The sequence below is a fragment of the Triticum aestivum genome, chromosome 6D, assembly GCF_018294505.1.
Source record: "Triticum aestivum cultivar Chinese Spring chromosome 6D, IWGSC CS RefSeq v2.1, whole genome shotgun sequence".
Classification (NCBI taxonomy): Eukaryota; Viridiplantae; Streptophyta; class Magnoliopsida; order Poales; family Poaceae; genus Triticum; species Triticum aestivum.
Window position 1 is genome coordinate 45,899,467 of NC_057811.1, and position 19,256 is coordinate 45,918,722.

Consider the following 19,256-nt stretch of genomic DNA (forward strand, 5'->3'; position numbering starts at 1 on the left):
AGCCCAAAGCCCAAAGGTAAATCCTTCCTACTTCGGGAGAGAAAGCCCACTACGCTATACTCCCTCAAATACAAACAGTATACACGGTCTCTCTCTCTCTAAAAAAAAGACAGTATACGCAGAATTTTCTAACTGTTTCTCTGAAGCTAACAAATAGTGTCCTTTTTTTATGGCTGCTGCTACGAATCAGCCGGCTGATTTCTCCAGGAACCGTCAGATACGTCTCTCTTGGTTGTTGGATGAGTCAACAAGATGCCGCTCCCGATCTCCTCTTGCTTTGTTCTCCTTTGGGCCACTGGCCACAGCAAACGCAATGCATGCGTCGTCGTTGGAAATATCACCGCCCCAGCTTGTAGGTGTCACTCCGCCACACAGCAAGACCTTAGGCGTTGCATCGCAGCTCTGCCGCCAACGAGATCCGTGGCCGCAGTACCTTGGGGGTTGCATCGCAGCTTCGCCGCCAGCGAGATCCGTGGGTTGCAGCACTTCGCGTGCTACATTGCAGCTCCGTCGCCGGCCTGCAGCAGCGCAACATCGCGAAGTGCTGCATAGCAGCGCCGGCGAGGCTGTGTTGCAGCACCAGCAGCCACCAATGGTCGTGTGGCAGTGCAACGCTCACGAGTGTTGCATAGCAGCCGTCGGGGATGTCGCATCGGAGTACCGATGTCAAGGACCGTTGTGTCGCAGCACGCCAGCACCGGTTTGTGGTTTCTCGCGCACCAGTAGGTGGAGCATGTGCAGCCATGGTAGACACAACAGGCATGGGTGAGATGTGCAGGGACGAGAAAAGGGGATCGAGCTTGCGCTAGAGGACGAGGAGATAAGGCTAGCAGGTGGGTGGGCCCCACCAAGACGCGTGGCGTCCGTAGCACGTGGTTAACGCGAGTGGAAAATCATCCAGTTGAATATAATCGTTTTTCTTTTTTGATTCATTGGGATGCAAAACTTATTTATGTGAAAAATATTGATTATAATAAAGCATCGTTAGCGCTGTCTACCATGTTCGGCTATATATTCAACAGTTGTTTCTCACGGGTGGCACATGTTTTTTGCACCTGTCTAGTGCAAATCCAGGTTGACAAGTAACGAGAAGGAGTTATAGAGGTCGAGATTGGTGAAACTGATGGAGCAATGGACCGATTGCACTCGTGACTCGTTGGACTAAGTGACTTGTAGCAGATGTGGATTTGCTGATTCACAGGACCCTATGAAACATGTACAACTCAGTGACTTGCAGTGGATTATGACAACAAAACTATGACGGGAAATTGGTGATGGAACAATATACTCTACCTTCTATTTTAGTAGTTTGCGGCTTCTAAAATTATGTTATCTTTCTATAGAATTTGGCATCTTAAAATTGCATGTGTTTTATTGGGGAGCACAAATTCTGTGACTGTTCACCATGAATATGACTACTTTACTAAACCATATAGAAGTATGAATTTCAAACATTTGTTGGCAGCCTTCGAGAATATATATACTGGAACCAAAGAAGTTAGTTAATTTCGCGGACATGCAAGTGACAATTAGTCTATGAAAAGTACTCAACCGGCGTGGCTTCAGCAATCACATTCCACAGAATGTGACGTCCTTAATCTAGGTTTTAGATTCTATAGATGAACAATGGTTGCTCACGACGACCAAGTTATGAGCCGAACCTCTCCTACAGTTCTCTTTCAACACCTTCAACTTCTTTGGTTGTATTTATGCCTCATAAAGCAGCAGTAGGCACTTGGTATTGGGTGTTGTCAAGGGTAAAAGCCTCAGAACAAGACCATGCATTGCTTCTCACATGCCTCACCGGATAGTCAGCAAGCTGCAGAGCGCTAAGCAGAAGCAAACCATAGAGAAATATCAGGAACGGTAACTGAATTTTATCCAAAATGGAGATGGAGATAATTATTCGTTTCTTGTGTGTGTTCACATACATGAGAACATGTCAATAAAACTGATACAAATTCCTACTTGATTTGAATTGGTATGAATGGTACCACTAATCATTGGGAGGGAGGAAACATCAACCGTATCCATATGCATCATTACCTTGAGGATGTTGGGCACGACGACTGCGAGGATGATTCGACTGAGCCTGGAACTCATCCGCCGCCTCCCGGACTCCAGCTTGTTAGATGTACTTCGCCACCTCCACTCGTCGGCAGCTGCTTTCCCTCCTCGTTCGCGGTTGCACCATAGTTGAGAAACAACTTGACGAAGTCCTCCACCTTCAACTAGTGGCTGCTGCAATTATAGGATGTTCGACTACTGCTGGAACGTCCGCTGATAAACCAAACCATGGCTAGGGTTTGTCATCGGGGCACGGGTGCGGGTGCAAGATCGAGGTGGCAATGAGGGTTACAAGAGGGAAAGGCAGGCTGACCTAGACGCCAGCATCGCCGATTAGCGGTGGAGGAGGCCAGAACCAGAGTGGGGCGGCGAAGGTGATTTTGGGAGCAAGGGGCAGATGATTAGAGAGGAAGGCCAACTCATAATATGTATCAAACGTTAGCCAGTTCATGAATCCTTCAGTCACCGCATCTCAATGAAAAAGAAAAGGCAAGCAAACGCATTTCGCTGCTGGTAGGCAGGCGCAATCATAGTTGCCATGTTTCCGGTACGGTGGGAACAAGGAACGGGAACGGGGGACGAGAGCCGGAGGCTGGAAAAAGTAGGGTACAACGGGGGTATACATCTCTAGAACGATTTTTCTAAAGCGGAAACGCGAACCAATCAATTCTGGTACGATGAATCCAGTACGGTACCATGAAACGAGGAACGTGAATCTTTACTACCGGTACGACGGTGGATCAACCATATGAACAATGATAAGACATGATATATTTAATTAAAATTTCAGCACGAGTACTTAACAAAATACTTGACTTAACCAAAGTAGCAAACAAGAAAACAGATTGACTAAGGTAACAGACACAATCACTTCAATAGCAGCATCCAAGTGACTCATCTTCCAGGTTTCCAACCAATAAAGTTTCACCAACAGATTAACTCGCCATGTACTCCCTCTGGTCTTTTTTCTCTGCCCATAAGTTTTTTCAGTTTTTCCCGGATTAGTCTGCACGTTCCCTTTTTCTCGCGCTAGTTTCCAACCATGCCCCGCATCTGTCGCAGTAATTAGCATATGCATGCGCAGCCGCAGCAAAGCTGTAACCAATCAAACGCGCCATGCAGATGGGCCATGCCTTGCTTGTGGGGTGAGAAAAAAGAGACCGACGGAGCCGCCCAATCAGGTACACGCAGTTACTGATCCCTTGCATGCGGGAATTAGAGCATGGTTAATAGTATAGCCAGCCGCTGGCTATAAGCCAGTGTCATGTCATCTACAGCCCATTTTACAGTCAACATATACAATAGTAGATTAAAAAAGTGTACTACTTTTCTATTATGTGACCCACATTTCATTCTCACAAAATGCCTAAGAGCACGTGCTAGAGCTGGCTCTTCACGAAGAGCCCGCTTACCTTCTCTATCCTCTTCTTTTTCCTCCAACTAAGTAGAAATATACTAGTTTATTCCTTATAGCCCGCTGACTCAGTTCTATTATACTTGCTCTTAAACTACCGCGGCTCTCCCATGCATGTAAGGGGCAAAATAGTCCAGAAAATATACATCGAGTCCCTCCTTGGTATCCGCATTTCTACTTATGCGCAAAGAAAAAAGGATAGGAGGGAGTACCTTCAATTAAAAGAGAACTATTAGTGACCATAGAATCAAGAATGTAAAGATTGGAGTCAATATATTGAAGAGTTCAGATTTAGTACCGGACACTTCCTAGTGTTTCAACTCCTCTGAATTTTGCGTGGTGGTTCAGCATCAGCTGCTTCATCCTCCAAGCTATCCCAACACAGCTGCTCAAGCTTCAAGCTTGAATCCTCCAGCAAATCATTCTCAGGCTCAACATCCCACTTATAATGTGGACCTGAATTGTAGCCCTCTAAAAACCTCCTCTTCAGACGCTCGTTTGCATGAATAAAGACAAGCTTATCGGCTGTCGTTGCATTCAACTTGTTTCTCTTTACATTATGTATGAATGAGCAGGTACTCCAATTTCTTTCGGCAGAGGAGCTGCTTATTGGCTGAGACAAGACTTTCTTTGCCACCTCACTTAAAGTTGGAGTTTGTGAGCCATAATTGAACCCCCATTCTATGGCATTCATCGTGGCTGCATCAGCTTGAACGGCGTCTATTGCATACAAACCTTTCTTCATTAAAGGTGTTAAGCTCCTCACGTAAAAGAGCATACTCTTTTTTATCTTCTGCAATTCTATTTAGAGCCTCTATAATACCTTCCATAACCTCACTGTCATCATTTGGAGCTTTCCTTTGACCACCACCAGGAGCAGGACTTGCAAGATAGGCTTGATCATAATACTTAGGAGAAAGAGCAAACGCTAAGCAATGAAAATGCCAGTTCATCTTTCCCCACCGATGAAGAATAATGTCATTTACCTTCGACCAATCATCTTTGTGAGGGTTATCTTCCCTTGTCATGACTTCTTGCATCTCGCCAAGCATATTGTCCATTTTTTCCGTATATATCACCAGATTTTGGACCTTCTCCGTCACTGAACTTGATTACCATGTATAATGGTTTTGTGATGTCAAGGATGATTTTAATCTCATCCCAAAATGTCTCATCAATGATATTTTGGGCAATCGCATTTGCTGCTGCTCTTGTTTGTACATCACAAGCCTTCACCAGTTCCTTCCACTTGCTTGTGACAATGGTAGTTGTGAGCGCCTCTCGAACATCCATAAGCCTCTTAAGCAAAATATAATGAGAAGCAAATCTTGTTTTTGAGACCTTCAAAAGATCCAACTTGGAGTTGCGTCTAAAGAGGTCTTGAAAGTGCTGGTGGTTCCTAAAGAACTTCACAATTGCTTTCCCAGTCTGGTATGTATCAACCATCCAAGCAAACTTTTTTGCAAAAACTTTGAATACTAGATTCAGTGTGTGATCCACACATGGAGACCAAAATATATGCTTATGCACCTGTCAAATAGAAAAGAGAAACACAATTGGATATACGTGATCCTCAAACTAAAATCAATGTACCAAACTATGAAAAACATACTCTCTGAATTTCTTCACCCGCAACTCTGCAATTAGATGCATTATCAGTGATGACCTGAAGGACATTGGAAGGGCCAATCTCATCAGTGGCTTGTAGTAAGAATTGTGCAATGGCTTCACCTGTCTTCTCTTCTCCAGAGAAGTCTTCTGCGTACAGAAACATTGAACCACAGCTATTCGATGCTATTACGTTGATTAATGGATGGTTCTTCATGTTTGTCCATCCGTCAGAAACAACACAGACACCATGGGAATACCTATATAGACACCATGAGACACCATCTGTCAGAAAAAATAGATGATTACAAATGCTAAATGTTTGAGGCTTACAATGTTTGTCTAACCGGAGCCAAATCATTCTCCACCTTTCTCTTACATGCATCTAGAAGAGTAGTCCTAGCCTTCTCATATGCAGGAGGTTTGTATCCCTTTGGTGCTCTCTGGATGGCTGCTACCATTTCATAGTATTGTGGACTTCTCAACACATTGAAGGGAATTCCATTAGCACAAAGGAACAACATTATTTGCATGTCCACTGCATCTCTTTCCACCCCAGCAAAAGCTTCTACTAATTGCTTTTTAGGCACCGAGCCTGAAGCTTGTACTTTCTCAGGTTGGTGATACTGTAAATCAAAACAGGGAAAGAGTCATATAGGTGCCAATTGTTGTGGTGTTGTCTGAATAATTTTTCTCATAAAAAGCATGTGCATATACCTTATCATATATTTTCTTATACTTACGCGATCACTTGCGACAGAGCAACGAGCAATTTGTTTCGTCTTGCCAGGACCAACACCAAAGAAGTGCTGATGAATTCTTGTATAACTACTTGTGTACTTCTTATCACAATGTTTGTATCGCCAGGGTCTTGATCCACCAGAGCTCTTCCCTTTAGGTGCATCAAGAAAAAATACCTCATCTAGAAGGGATTTAGGAGGTTTTGCAGTACCATGCTCGGCAGATTCATCTTGTTGATCAGAGGCGTCCTCTATTACGCTCATCATCGGAATTGATGAGATCAACATCATTGGTGTCATCCTCCTCGATGTCACTCCGATCTGCTAACTTACGTTTCGACCCAAACGCCATCGCAATCTCTGAATAATGAACAGGTTCATATATTACATTCTTACTCACAAAACTGTAATTCAAAGGCAAGATCTGATTTCTGATCATCTGATGAACTGAATGGCGTAGGTTAGGTGTACCTGAATCTGAAAACTGAATGCCTGAATGTCACTGGACTCTTGGATCCTCGAGCAATCAAGTCTTCTGAAGCATGGCTGGTTTTGAATCTGAATTTCTACTGCTGCATGTGCCTCTGGTCGCTGGATGCCGGGAGCAACTGGCTGGGAGGGACCGAGGGAGTACTTATACAGGGAACTGGCTGGGCTGGGAGCAACTGGCTGCATCGTCGATCCATGAAGACTAAAATAAATCATCTCCTTCCCAATGGAAAATTTATCAGCAGCCTTGGAGTAATTGGAGAGCAAAACGAGGAGTTATTTAGGGGAGGGGAAAAGAACGGGACAGAGAGTAAAATGAGGAGTTCGTGATTGATATGGCTGACCTTTTGCTTACTCGATCGATTCAAGAACCACGACTGTCGAGTCGCCGAACCTGAATTGATGATCCGGCTGCGGAAACGTCGAATCCGCATCGAATCTTACCGAATCGACCCTCGTTCCCGAATCTGATTCTGGGTCGATGAATCTGGATCGAGGGACGGCCCACCGTTCCCCGTTTCCGGCTACTTTGGGCGCAATTCTATGTTCAACATTCATTAGATGGGATCAGCTGAAGATTCAACTAATCACCGGTGCATGCCACAGTGTTAATTTCCGTGTGGAGCATATGAAATGGAATAACTCGCACCCAACAAGCCATTGCATCTTAGCCACCAGAATGTAACTCTAGATACCTGTGGAGAAATAAATGTCATGAGTCAAACACTTTTGTATTATTAATTCAGGAAAAAAATGAGCTATATCTCAGATATATTTACGACTCAAATAGTCAACATCAGCTTCACCACTGTGGAAGGTGGACCAAAACAATAGAGCAGTTCACTTGCAGTGGCACATCTTCAACCTCTACTCTTGTGCCAAAAACCTTCAACTTCTATTGTTGACCTGTTCTCAAAGTCTTTGCAGTTTGGCTACATATGATCTCAGCAGAAGCTAAAAGACCAGTTGTTTAAATACCTCCATTAGAGGTAAATGCTGAACTGCCTAGCTTGTCAAATCATTCAAAATATGATTTGTTGTCATGGACATATGAGGGGATAGAATAGAACAGAAGCATCTAGTTTGCACCTAATAGGCATACTTTTTTAGAAACATACAAGCTAGATGGTCAGTGGCGAATCAAAATTAACAAAATTCAAGCAGTTCCATATCCACTTGGAGGTGATAGGGATTGGCAAATTCCTGAAGGTCCGAGTGTATCTTTTGGCTAAGTATGGAGGATGGACATTCCTGAAAATCATTACAAAGATTATAAAAATATTCTTTAATGATCGGTCAGCATCTCTTGACAAAGATACTGCTAAAGCCATTGAGACCAGGGAAATGGTCCAGGGGAATTTGCTTGACCACATTATCAATCTCCTATCTAGAAAGTGGGGTTAAGAGGTGCCAAGATCCTCAGCCTGTTGGACAAACTTAGAAAGATCAAATAACATGTGGGGGTTAGCCAAGATAGCCACTCTGTTATTGAACGTTCTCCACGTGATAGCAGCTTCGACTTCATGATCATTGGTTGAGGAGCCATGTCGGTCGGGAAGAGATAGAATGGGATTTTTTCTGGCCAACGCATGAAAGAGTTTCGAGTTTTCATCTCTAAAGTGGACTCATCTTAGTGAGTATATTTTCCTAGTCGAGCTGCTTGTACTGTATGAGTCAATTAATGTGGTTTTTAATGATTCCTCTAAAATTCCTTTCTACAACAGACATAAGCCTTTGTTCTTCAAGTCGATCAGTAAGGTCGAGACTAAGTTCCAATTTGCAACTAGCAACTAGAGGTTTCTGCTCCGCATGGCTCTTCTAATGCTTTTGAAATTAGAAGAGAAGTACCGCTGATGTCTTTGTTTTTGTGAGGAAAACTCCAAGCTTGTCGAAACACCTCTATGAAGCCTGGATGGTCAATCCAATAGTTCACAAATCAGAAGGTATTTGCTTTAGAAAGAACACAAGGGATGTATCCTAGGTGAATCTTGAAAGAGGTTTTGATAATGGTACTCCCTCCGTCCGGAAATACTTGTCGGAGGAATGGATGTATCTAGACGTATTTTAGTTCTAGATACATCCATTTTTATGCATTTTTCCGACAAGTATTTCCGGACGGAGGGAGTATTAGGGAAGACCGTGGTCCACGCAGCCATGATAGGAAAACCTATGTATTCGGGTTTTCTGTTGTTTTGTGAAAAATGAAAACATGAAACCTTTACGTAGTAGTACTCGCTCCTTTTGATAATACAGTGCGGATAGGACTTTTGAAAAGACAAGTTCCACAAACTTTCGCCAAGTTTATAGACAAAAATATTTACATCTACGATACCAAATAAATATCGTTAGATATGAGATATATTTTAATTACTGTGGAATTAAGCTGATGAGCCATACAATGAAGCTATGGGAGAGTCATCGAGCACCGCTTAAGAAGAATGACAAGCGTGACCAAAAATCAATTTGGTTTCATGCCTAGGAGGTTTCCTGGTACGACAACTTATGGAGAGATACAGGGAGCAAAAGAAGGACCTGCATATGGTGTTCATTGACTTGGAGAAGGCCTATGATAAGATACCGCGGAATGTCATGTGGTGGGTCTTGGAGAAACACAAATTCCCAGCAAAGTACATTACCCTTATCAAGGACATGTACGATAATGTTGTGACAAGTGTTCGAACAAGTGATGGCGACACTGATGACTTCCCGATTAAGTGAGGACTGCATCAAGGGTCAGCTTTGAGCCCTTATCTTTTTGCTTTGGTGATAGACAAGGTCACAAGGGATATACAAGGAGATATCCCATGGTGTATGCTCTTTGCGGGTGATGTGGTGCTAATTGACGATAGTCGGACAGGGTCAATAGGAAGTTAGAGTTATGGAGACAAACCTTGGAATCAAAAGGTTTTAGGCTTAGTAAACTGAAACAGAGTACATGAGGTGCGGTTTCAGTACTACTAGGCACGAAGAGGTTAGTCTTGATGGGTAGGTAGTGCCTCAGAAGGACACCTTTCGATATTTGGGGTCAAGCCTGCAGAAGGATAGGGGTATTGATGAAGATATGAACCATCGAATCAAAGCCGGATGGATGAAGTGCCGCCAAGCAGCTGGCATTCTCTGTGACAAGAGAGTGGCACAAAAGCTAAAATGCAAGGTCTATAGGACGGCGGTTTGACCCGCAATGTTGTATAGCGCCGAGTGTTGGCCGACTAAAAGGCGACATGTTCAACAGTTGGGGGTGACGGAGATGCGCATGTTGAGATGGATGTGTGACCACACGAGGAAGGATCAAGTCTGGAATGATGATATACGAGATAGAGTTGGGGTAGCATCAATTGAAGAGAAGCTTGTCCAACATCGTCTGAGATGGTTTGGGCATATTCAACACAGGCCTCCAAAAGCTACAATGCATAGCGGACAGCTAAAGCGTGCGGATAATGTCAAGAGAGGTCGGGGTAGACCGAATTTGACACGGGAGGGGTCCGTAAAGAGAGATCCGAAGGATTGGAGTATCACCAAAAAACTATCCATGGACAGGGGTGCGTGGAAGCTTGCTATCCATGTGCCAGAACCATGAGTTGGTCGCAAGATCTTATGGGTTTCACCTCTAGCCTACCCCAACTTGTTTGGGACTAAAGGCTTTCTCGTTGTTGTTTGTTATTTATTTGGTATGATTGTTGTTGATACTTTTCTTAATGAAGTCGGTCAAACTCTATGAGATTTGACTTTGGAAAAAGTCTATACACACTATATTGTGGAACAGAGGGACCAGTTCTCAATTTGCCTTCAAATCTTCTATGTAATTCAGTTACAAACAGAGGGTGACAAACTACAATGTGAATATTACTATTTCAAAAATTATACTTGTAAGTGTTATGAATATGCAACTTGTATTCCCATGAAGCCATAGGCCAGTATATATACATGTACAGGTGTAGGAAATATGCAAGAAACTCCTTATACAATGGGGTAAATACAAAAGACTACATGACTATAGATATAGTACTCTTAACACCCCCCTCAAACTCATGGTGAATGAACAACACCGAGTTTGGAGAGATAGAAGTCATGTTGCGCTCTAGTCTGGTCCTTCATAAAAAAATCCGCCAACTGTAACTCGGAAGGCACATACTGAAGAGCAATAACCTGATCCTGCACACCAGCGCGCATATAAAAAGCATCAACACCAATGTGCTTAGTGAGCTTATGCTTCACCAAAGTCCTGAAGTAACCACTGTAACCAAGTCACCTCTGCCGTCAAAAGAGCCATAGCTCGCAACTTAGCCTCTGCACTCGAACAAGAAACTGCAATATGTTTCTTTGTCTTTCAGACAATAAGAGAGCCACCAAGAAAAACACAGCAAGCAGAAAGTGAACGACGATATGAGGGATCACTAGCCCACGTAGCATCTGAATAGGCCTGAAGCTGTAAGGAACTGGAGCAAGGAAAAAACAAACGGTGAGAGGTCGTGCCCCGAAGATATCAAAGAACACAAAGGAGATGACTATAGTGAACCAAACTGGGAGCAGAAAAAAACTGACTTAGAATATGGACCAGATAAGAGATATCCGGACGAGCGACAGCTAGATAGACAAGACTCCCAACAAGATGATGATAACGCGTCGGATCAGACAAGGTGTCACCATCAGTATCACGAAGGTGAACATTGAGCTCCATGGGAGTCTCAACAATGCGCTCATCAATAAGAGCAGCACGAGCAAGAAGATCCTGGATATAATTTTTCTGGGAAATAAAAAAGGCATTAGAGGTAGAAAGAGACTTTGATCCCAAAAAAGTAGCGAAGAGGGCCAAGACCGGACATAAGAAACTGCTCACTAAGACGGGCCTTCACAAAGGCAATAAACTCGGGGCCAGTGATGATCATGTCATCGACATAGAGAAGAGTCCGAGCATGAGTTGGAAGGTGGACAAACAACGCTGGATCATGAGCACTCACTGAAAAACCAGCGGCAATCACCACAGAGGCAAAATGCTCAAACCAAGCGCGAGGGGCTTGCTTAAGGCCATAGAGGGAGCGACAAAGACGGCATACCATGCCATCAGGAACAGAACACCCAGGTGGGGGCTGCATGTACACCTCATGCAGCTTGCCATTGAGAAAGGCATTCTTAACATCAAGCTGAGATATAGACCAGTGGCAAACAGAGGCCACAACAAGAAGTGTACGAATAGTGGTCATATGGGCCACGAGAGCAAAAGTCTCATCGTGCTCATGTCTGGCTCACATGAGTTTCTCTCTCGTGCGTGGCATCTCTCAAACTCGGGACATGGACGAGCACCTCTCCCTTAGGTTAGATAGCCACTATGGACCTGAGCCATTTGGGTCGGCCATGAGCCCCTCATTCAACACTCCCCCTCAAGAGATCTATCATCCCATCTTGTCACATGCTAGATTGCATTCTTTAGTTCCCAATCCTTTAGTCAAACTGTCTGCAATTTGTTGCCCAGAACTCATATGCTCAATCTTGATGATCCCAGCGTCAAGCTTTTCTTTGATGAAGAATTTGTTTGTTTCACATGCTTGGTTCTATCATGCTGCACTAGATTATGTGCTATGTTGATTGCTGATTTGTTATCACACCACACATTCATACAACTAGTCTTCAATATCTTCAATTATTCTAATAAATTTCTAGTCCACAACATCTCACCCAGTCCCTTGGACATGGCTCTGTATTCAGCCTATGCAGTCGATTTTTAAACAACAGGTTGTTTCTTGCTTCTCCAAGATACTAGATCTCCTCCTACAAAGACACAATAGCTTGACGTTGATCTCCTGTAATCCAGGCAGCTAGCCCAATCAGCGTCACAATAACCATCTACAACAAGGTGTACATAACTCTTGAACGACAATCCTTTTCCAGGAGTACCTTTCAAGTATCTCAAGAATCAAGATTCTATGTACCGCCTCAAGATGTCCACTTCTAGGCTCATGCATGTATCTGCTCACAACACTTACTGCAAATGCTATGTCTGGTCGTGTATGACACAAGTACAACAACCTACCAACTAATCTTTGATATCTCTCCTTATTCACTGGCTCTCCTGACTGAGCTATCACTTTGTGGTTTGATCAATTGGAGTTGATGCTGCCCGACATCCTAGCATCCCTAGATCGCTTAGGATATCTAAAGTATACTTCCTCTGAGATAGCGCAATCCCCTTGGCAGGCCTGGCCACTTCTATGCCCAGGAAGTATTTTAGTCGGCCCAGATCTTTGACTTCAAAGGCCTTACCCAAACACTCTTTTAATCTTGCTATTTCTTCTTCATCCCCTGTGATAATAATATCATCCATATATACGGCAAGCATAGTGATTTTCCCTTCTTTATGTCTGTACAACAGTGTATAATCACCATTACACTTCACATACCCCCATACTACATATAACACATCTGAACTTGCCGAACCATGCTCTCGAAGACTGTTTCAGCCCATAAAGAGATTTCTTTAACTTGCGTACCTTGCCAATAGCCTCAGACATAGAGAACCCCAATGGGATCTCCATGTAGACCTCCTCCTTCAGGTCCCCATGCAAGAAAGCATTCTTCACATCAAGTTGATGTAAGGACCACCCCAAATTCGCCGTACAGGAGATCAGGATCCTCATAGTGTTCCATCTTTGCTATTGAAGCAAAGGTCTCATCATAGTCAATGTCGTAGGTCTGGCTGTACTCCCTTGCCACAAGCCTTGCTTTGTACCTTCCAATCTTCCCTTCTGCATTCTGCTTCACAGTGTATACCCACTTGCAGCTAACTGCCTTCTTTCCTCTTGGAAGAGGTGTTAGAACCCATGTCCTGTTCTTACTTAATGCCTCGAGCTCCTCTATAATAGTTGATCGCCACTTTGGATCTACATTTGCTGCCTTCCAATCAATTGGAAGACACCAGCTGAAGAGAAGCAACAAATGCTTTGTGGGCTAAAGATAATGCTTCATACGAAATATAATTTCCAATATCATTGGCATCGAACCCATACTTTGGCGCTGGTATCCCTGCTTTTGCTCGAGTACCTTTTCTCAAAGCAATTGGCAAGTCCTCTCTGTCAGATGAGCTTGCATTGCTGCCTTGCTGCTCCCCCTGCACATGTGTTGGTTGCTCCCCCTGAACCTGAAGTTGTCGTCTTGAATATACTTGAGGATTACGCTCCTCATTCACCTTCTGCCATCTATGAGAAGCATCACCTTGCTTCCGTGAATACACCTTTAGCTGCTCCTCTTGCTCTATTGTCCACCTCTGCACATAACCGATCTGGGTGGGAGCACCGCCAATCTGACTCGGCACTCCATCAATTACAATTGATCCTTCACTCTTTGGTGTTATCATTTTCTAGGGCTACTGCTCTCTTCGCTGTACTAGAATATCACCCTCAATTGGTTGTTGCAGCACTGAATCGGCACCACCACCACTCTCCCCCTCTTAACCTATCACAATAGACTGGATATGGTCAAGACTTCAAATAATCCACTAAGATCGGATTTTTCACCATAAAAATGGCTCAGATTCCCTGAAGGTGACATCCATGCTCACAAAGGTCCTCCATTCAGAAGGACTCCAACACTTGTAGCCGCGCTGCCTAGAAGAGTGCCCAGTGAAGATACACTTGACGGCCCGTCGATCCAATTTGCCCACAAATGTCATGTGATCCCTCACAAAGCAGACACAACCGAACAGCTTGGGAGGAACCACAAAATCATTCTTTCCCAGAAGTAACATGGAAGGAGACTTCATACCCAGTACTCTCAATGATGTGCGATTGATCAGGTGTGTCGCGGCTATCACAACTTCACTCCATAAGAATTTCGGGACATTCATAGTAAACATCAGTGATCAAGCAACCTCCAGAATACGGCGATTCTTCCTTTCTGCCATCCCATTCCGAGGAGTGTCCGGACATGAGGTTTGATGCAAAATCCAGTGCTCTGATAAGAAAGTCCCAAACACTTTGTTCACATACTTAGTGCCATTATCACTTCTTATCACTTGTACCCAAACATTGAAGTGATTTTTCACATAGGCATAGAAAGTCTTGAAGCATTGAAAAGTTTCATCCTTATGACGTATCAAATAGATCAATGTCACCCATGAGTGGCAGTCAATATAGGTCACAAAATACTTTGCACCACTAACCTACACCACCGGACTTGTCCACACATCCAAGTGAACAAGCATGAATGGGGATATACTTCTAAGTCCCTTACTCACATAAGACGTCCTCGTGTGTTTTGCAAACTCACACGCATCACATTTCAACTTGTTCTTATCGCCTCCATGCATTACATCAGGAAACAACTTGAACAATTTATCAAAGGATACATGCCCCATTCTGTAGTGATGTTTCATCGCCACAGACTCTATTTCTTCCACAGTTACCGCAAACACTGGGCTGCCCGTCTGACGAAGCCCCTCACGGTCCATGTACCATAGCCCCCTGCGCCTTATTCCAGCCCCAATCCTCCTTCCAGTTGGTCTGTCAACAATCAAGAACATTTCTCTATCGACTCCTACAGTCCACCTGTCAATTAGAGCACTAAAAGACAACAGATTGACCGAGAAAGATGGCACTTGTAGGACTGAAGATAGCTTAATATCAAGTGTACATTGAACTATCCAAATGCCCTTAATAGGCTAAGATGTCCCGTCATTAGTACATATCGTGTTACTTTGAGAGGGAGTGAGATGATCATATGACTCACTCCCTGAAGTCACCTGCAACATGTTTAGAAGCACCAGAGTCTAGAACCCAGTCCGGATCAGTCCTATGAGCAGCAATTGTGGGCTTTTCAGTGCCATCTCCATTGATACAGAAAAAGAGGGCCAAACTTGTCCTCTCCTCCTCGATGGCCGCTGTCGTGTACATCATGTGAGCCACCATTGCCCTCGCTGCATATAAGGACGCTTCGATGGAGGCCAAATGTGCACGCAGCACAACTTCCTCCTTGATGGCGGCGAGCAGGGCATCCTCCAAGTCTCTGCTTGACACATTTCCTCCTCCTCTCAGCTCTTCATCTCCAACGTTCCTTCCTCCTTCCTCTGCAGCACACAAACATCCATCATCTAACTGCACCAAATCCATGACCCTCTCCTTCCCTGCACCACCTGCAGTACTACAGCACACACAGTAGCTCCCGCGCAGCGCAGATGCCCACACCTCGGTCCCCAGCAGCCGGAGCTGACCCGTCGCGCGGATCCACACCTCCTTTGTAGTCGCACCTCCCGCGCAGCAACAGCACCAGCAACCACCTGAGCAGCTGCTCTCCCTTCGCAACCGTCCGAGGATGAGGAAGAGCTCGAGCAGGGGCTCTGCCTCGGGTCCAAGAAACAGCCGCTCACGCAGCGTCCACCGGGCCACTACCCGCGTGGCGCGCGCTCACACAGCACGTCGCAGCCACCGCTGATTTGAGCCCCTCCGCTGCCTCCTCGCCAGACCCCGCACCGGCCGGCGACTAGACCAACCTAGCCTCTGATACCAATTTGGACTTGGGAGAGAGGAGTACCTGCAAACAACGTCCTGCTCGTGTCTGGTTGCTCGCGTAAGTTTCTCTCTCGTGTGTGGCGGCTCTGGGACTCAAGACAAGGACGTTCTCCTCTCCCTTAGTTTAGATAGCCACTATGGGCATGGGCCATTTGGGCCAGCAATACATGGGCCATGAGCCCCTCATCCAACAGAAATGGATGTATTAGATGTATTTTAAGTTTTAGATACATCCATTTCTCCGACAAGTAATTAGGGATTGAGGGAGTAGTATGTAGTAGTTGACTACAGTAATCCTTTAAATGGTATTGGACAAAAACCTTGCTGAACCAAGATTCTGCAATCGACGCTCCATAACTCCAGAAAATAACAATCCAAAAAACTTCTAGAGGTTAATAGCCAATTACATATGTGAGTTATAGTGACACACAAAGATATGCTGAGAAAATATTTAAGCAAGCGGACTAAAAGGCTAAGATTGCACATAACTTTAAGCGGGCACTACGTATTATAATGATCCCAAGTGAACAGCAGTGTGAAATGGCAATTGTATAAGCCTGCATTAATTAAGGGAATCTGAAGCCAAATGATCAAGTACTATTGGTTAACGATTACTTGCATAGAGGGGACAACATACAAATAGCAATCGGACTAGCCACAAAGATATTGAATGCAATGCAGCAACAAGTAAAAGTAAAATAGAGAACTATCCATAAAGCAAAGAAAAAGAAACTATTTCATTCTGCTACTACTTAAAGACAGGCTTACCTGCCCAATCCAGTACATCATGATAGCATATTAATCTGACCAATCATCTTATGCATTGTGCAAAAGTTTAGCCCCATCATGACCACCAGCAATGCCCATGCCTACAAGCATATGTCCAGGAACCGATGACATTCCAATGAGAAACAAATAGACACGAGGGCATCAATGAGATATTTAGATAAAATGGTTGATGAAATTTGAGAAAAACAAAACAGGTTTAATACAACAATAGGAGTAAATAAACAAAGCCCCATCTACTACCAAATAAACATAATACTCAAAAAACAGTATGTATTCAAGTGTCATAAAAATGGAGAACATAGCCAGCAGCATCCGTTGCAGCCCAGAACTGAGTCCCAAATCAGAGTTACCTGTGCTCTTGCTGCTAACAGTGATTTCAAACCCTTATGTATCTCATCTCGGGAAACAACTGCACTGCAGCTAAGAACTAATATTACCATTGTTATACTTTTTTATTAATTATGCCCATAGGCAGGCAACAAATTCAGTTATACGAAAAATGGACACTCTTGATAAAAAATATTGGTATTGTCTCTTTTCATTGTTTTATTCTATAAATATCCACAGAATAAATAAACAGATAAAAAATATGCTACCTTGGCTCAAACCATATAATTCCACAATAATACTAGTATGAGAATATACACTTTAATTTATTTGTTTTTGGTAAGAGGCACAACCTTCGGCTTCAATTAAGGAAGCTCAAAATCACGGACCAGTAGAATTAAGTTGCTAAAGAAGCATAACATGACAACAGCCATATAGGAAGCCAGCTAAGCTACCATTAACATATATTTTCTCAAGTCATAACCATCGCATACAATGCCACCACACAAGCATCAGAACAGATCACAGAGCAATATCGCTATATGTTGGGAGTGTTCATCAAGCAGCAAAAGCAAATAGTTGATAGTACAACATTGTTGAGACTGTTAGTTTAACCAAAAAAAGGAGGTGCTATGCTTCTTTAGCAACTTGATTCTACTGTTCCATGATTTCGTGTTCTCGGTTACTAAGACTGGCAAAGCATAACATCTCATAACCGCGTTCCATCAACTAGTTACTGAAAAATAACCTGGTTTTGTTATATCCAATGTAAATGCTATTACCTGCAGTATAGATACTTTCGAATGGATAATAGAGAGGAGAGACACCGAGAACTGTCGACAAGAACACCACATTATTTGACTGCAATGGATCAAGCTGGATCATGAAGACACCGTGAACTGTCGACAAGAACACCACATTATTTTCCTCAGCATATCCTAGAATCCTTAGGGGCACCTGCTCACTATGTAAATTTAGGGAAAGTAGCTTGCCCAGTTCAATAGTTCTTCCCAGCACCCATGGAGCAGCACCATCACAATCGGTCTTCCTCTTCCATAATTGGGCACTGAAGTCTGACAGAAAGAGGAAGCCAAGCCCACCATCATCAGCCCGCATAACTGAGTACTCGTAATCTCTCCAAGAATCCATATCCACCGGGATCCCTATCACAGCTAGGCTCTGCCTCTTCAGATCAAACTCGATAATTCGAACAAAATTCCCAGTAAGCGCCCAGTAAAGGAAATCCCCAACCAGCACACCGGGCTTGGCCATGAAAACGATGGTGGGATCTACATGCAGATAAGGCACGGATGGAAATGCTGTTGAGACGAGATTACCCCAGCTGCCGGTCTCGGACGAGTAAACGCAGGCTATCACTCGCGCATAATTTTGTTGGGAGCCTCTCTCCAAGCCTACCAAACACACCTGGAAGTGCTGGCCGTCTGCGGCAGCACGAAGCACTGCCCCCTGGAGGTGGATCAGGGTCTCCACCATGTGAAACCCCGGGGGGAAGGCGATGCTTTGCTGGAGGCCGTTGGCGAGATCCCACACCAGGATCTGCAACTTCCTCCAGTCGAAGGTTAGCACGAGGCCATGGCGGCATCCGAGGAGCAGGAAGCTGTCGCGGGGGAGTTTCTGAAGGGAGAAGCGGGCGCGCGGGACATGGTTGGGGGGCTCCAGGGTAGGCTCGAAGTAGAGCTCGTCGGAAGTTTTGACGAAGCAGCCGAGGAGGGGAGGGTGGCGGCGGTGGTGGATCCGGAAGCGGCTGAGGAAGCCGGGGTCGGAGACGAGGCCGCGCCAGCGCTTGCAGACCGCGGAAGCGCGTGGGAGGGAGGACGGCTGCGGAGGGAGACGGAGGAGGATCTCGGAGAGGAGGTCGTCGTCGTCCAGCGGCGGCGCCGACGCCGGCGAGCTGGGGCGGCGGCGAAGGCTGGGCCTGGGCGTCATATCGCCCTCCTCACAGCTCGTGCGGGGATCTGTTGGAGTGGAGCGGAGAGGGCCAGAGGGGAAATGTCACGCTGCGTATGGAAAGCCCAGAACTTTAACTTTTCTTTAGGGAAAAAAAGGCCCATAACGCAGGCTATCACTCGTGCATAATTTCGTTGGGAGCCTCTCTCCAAGCCCACCAAACATGATAATAACTACTCCCTCCGTCTCATAATGTAAGACGTTTTTTAGTGGGACGAAGGGAGTAGATCAGAGAAAGCCACAACAAAGCCCACAAAAAACCAAGCTGATACATAGAGTTACAAGAGACAATCTCATATTACATTTTCGCCGAACCACACAAAACACAACATACTACAATGCCGAGTAATGCTAGAG

The 19,256-nt window shown here is 44.6% G+C and overlaps 1 protein-coding gene across 7 annotated transcripts; it reads right to left on the reverse strand.

Annotated features, from left to right (window-relative positions):
- Positions 1 to 3,258: 3,258 nt before the first annotated feature.
- LOC123143429 (uncharacterized) lies at positions 3,259 to 18,942 on the reverse strand. 7 transcript variants are annotated; one of them, XR_006470836.1, is made up of 9 exons: positions 17,714 to 18,942; positions 16,584 to 16,684; positions 6,663 to 7,013; positions 6,301 to 6,564; positions 5,807 to 6,189; positions 5,469 to 5,715; positions 5,094 to 5,349; positions 3,780 to 5,011; positions 3,259 to 3,693 (listed from the first exon to the last, which is right to left on the reverse strand). XR_006470836.1 is itself a non-coding variant. In XM_044562360.1 (3 exons), the coding sequence occupies exons 1-2, from the start codon at positions 18,876 to 18,878 to the stop codon at positions 16,632 to 16,634; spliced, it is 1,218 nt and encodes a 405-aa protein (XP_044418295.1). In that variant the 5' UTR covers positions 18,879 to 18,942; the 3' UTR covers positions 9,062 to 10,754; positions 16,584 to 16,631. The 7 variants fall into 7 exon arrangements, 1 of the variants encoding a protein (XP_044418295.1); XR_006470837.1 differs by having other exon boundaries at positions 5,458 to 5,715; XR_006470835.1 differs by having other exon boundaries at positions 5,437 to 5,715.
- Between the last annotated feature and the right edge of the window lie 314 nt (positions 18,943 to 19,256).

Bases quoted from the DNA above. Each gene is read 5' to 3' on its own strand.
- LOC123143429 (XM_044562360.1), bottom strand. From the start codon at position 18,878: ATGACGCCCAGGCCCAGCCTTCGCCGCCGCCCCAGCTCGCCGGCGTCG. The intron at 16,685-17,713 runs GTAATAGCATTT...ATATGCTTGTAG, and splicing joins CGAAAGTATCTATACTGCAG to GCATGGGCATTGCTGGTGGT.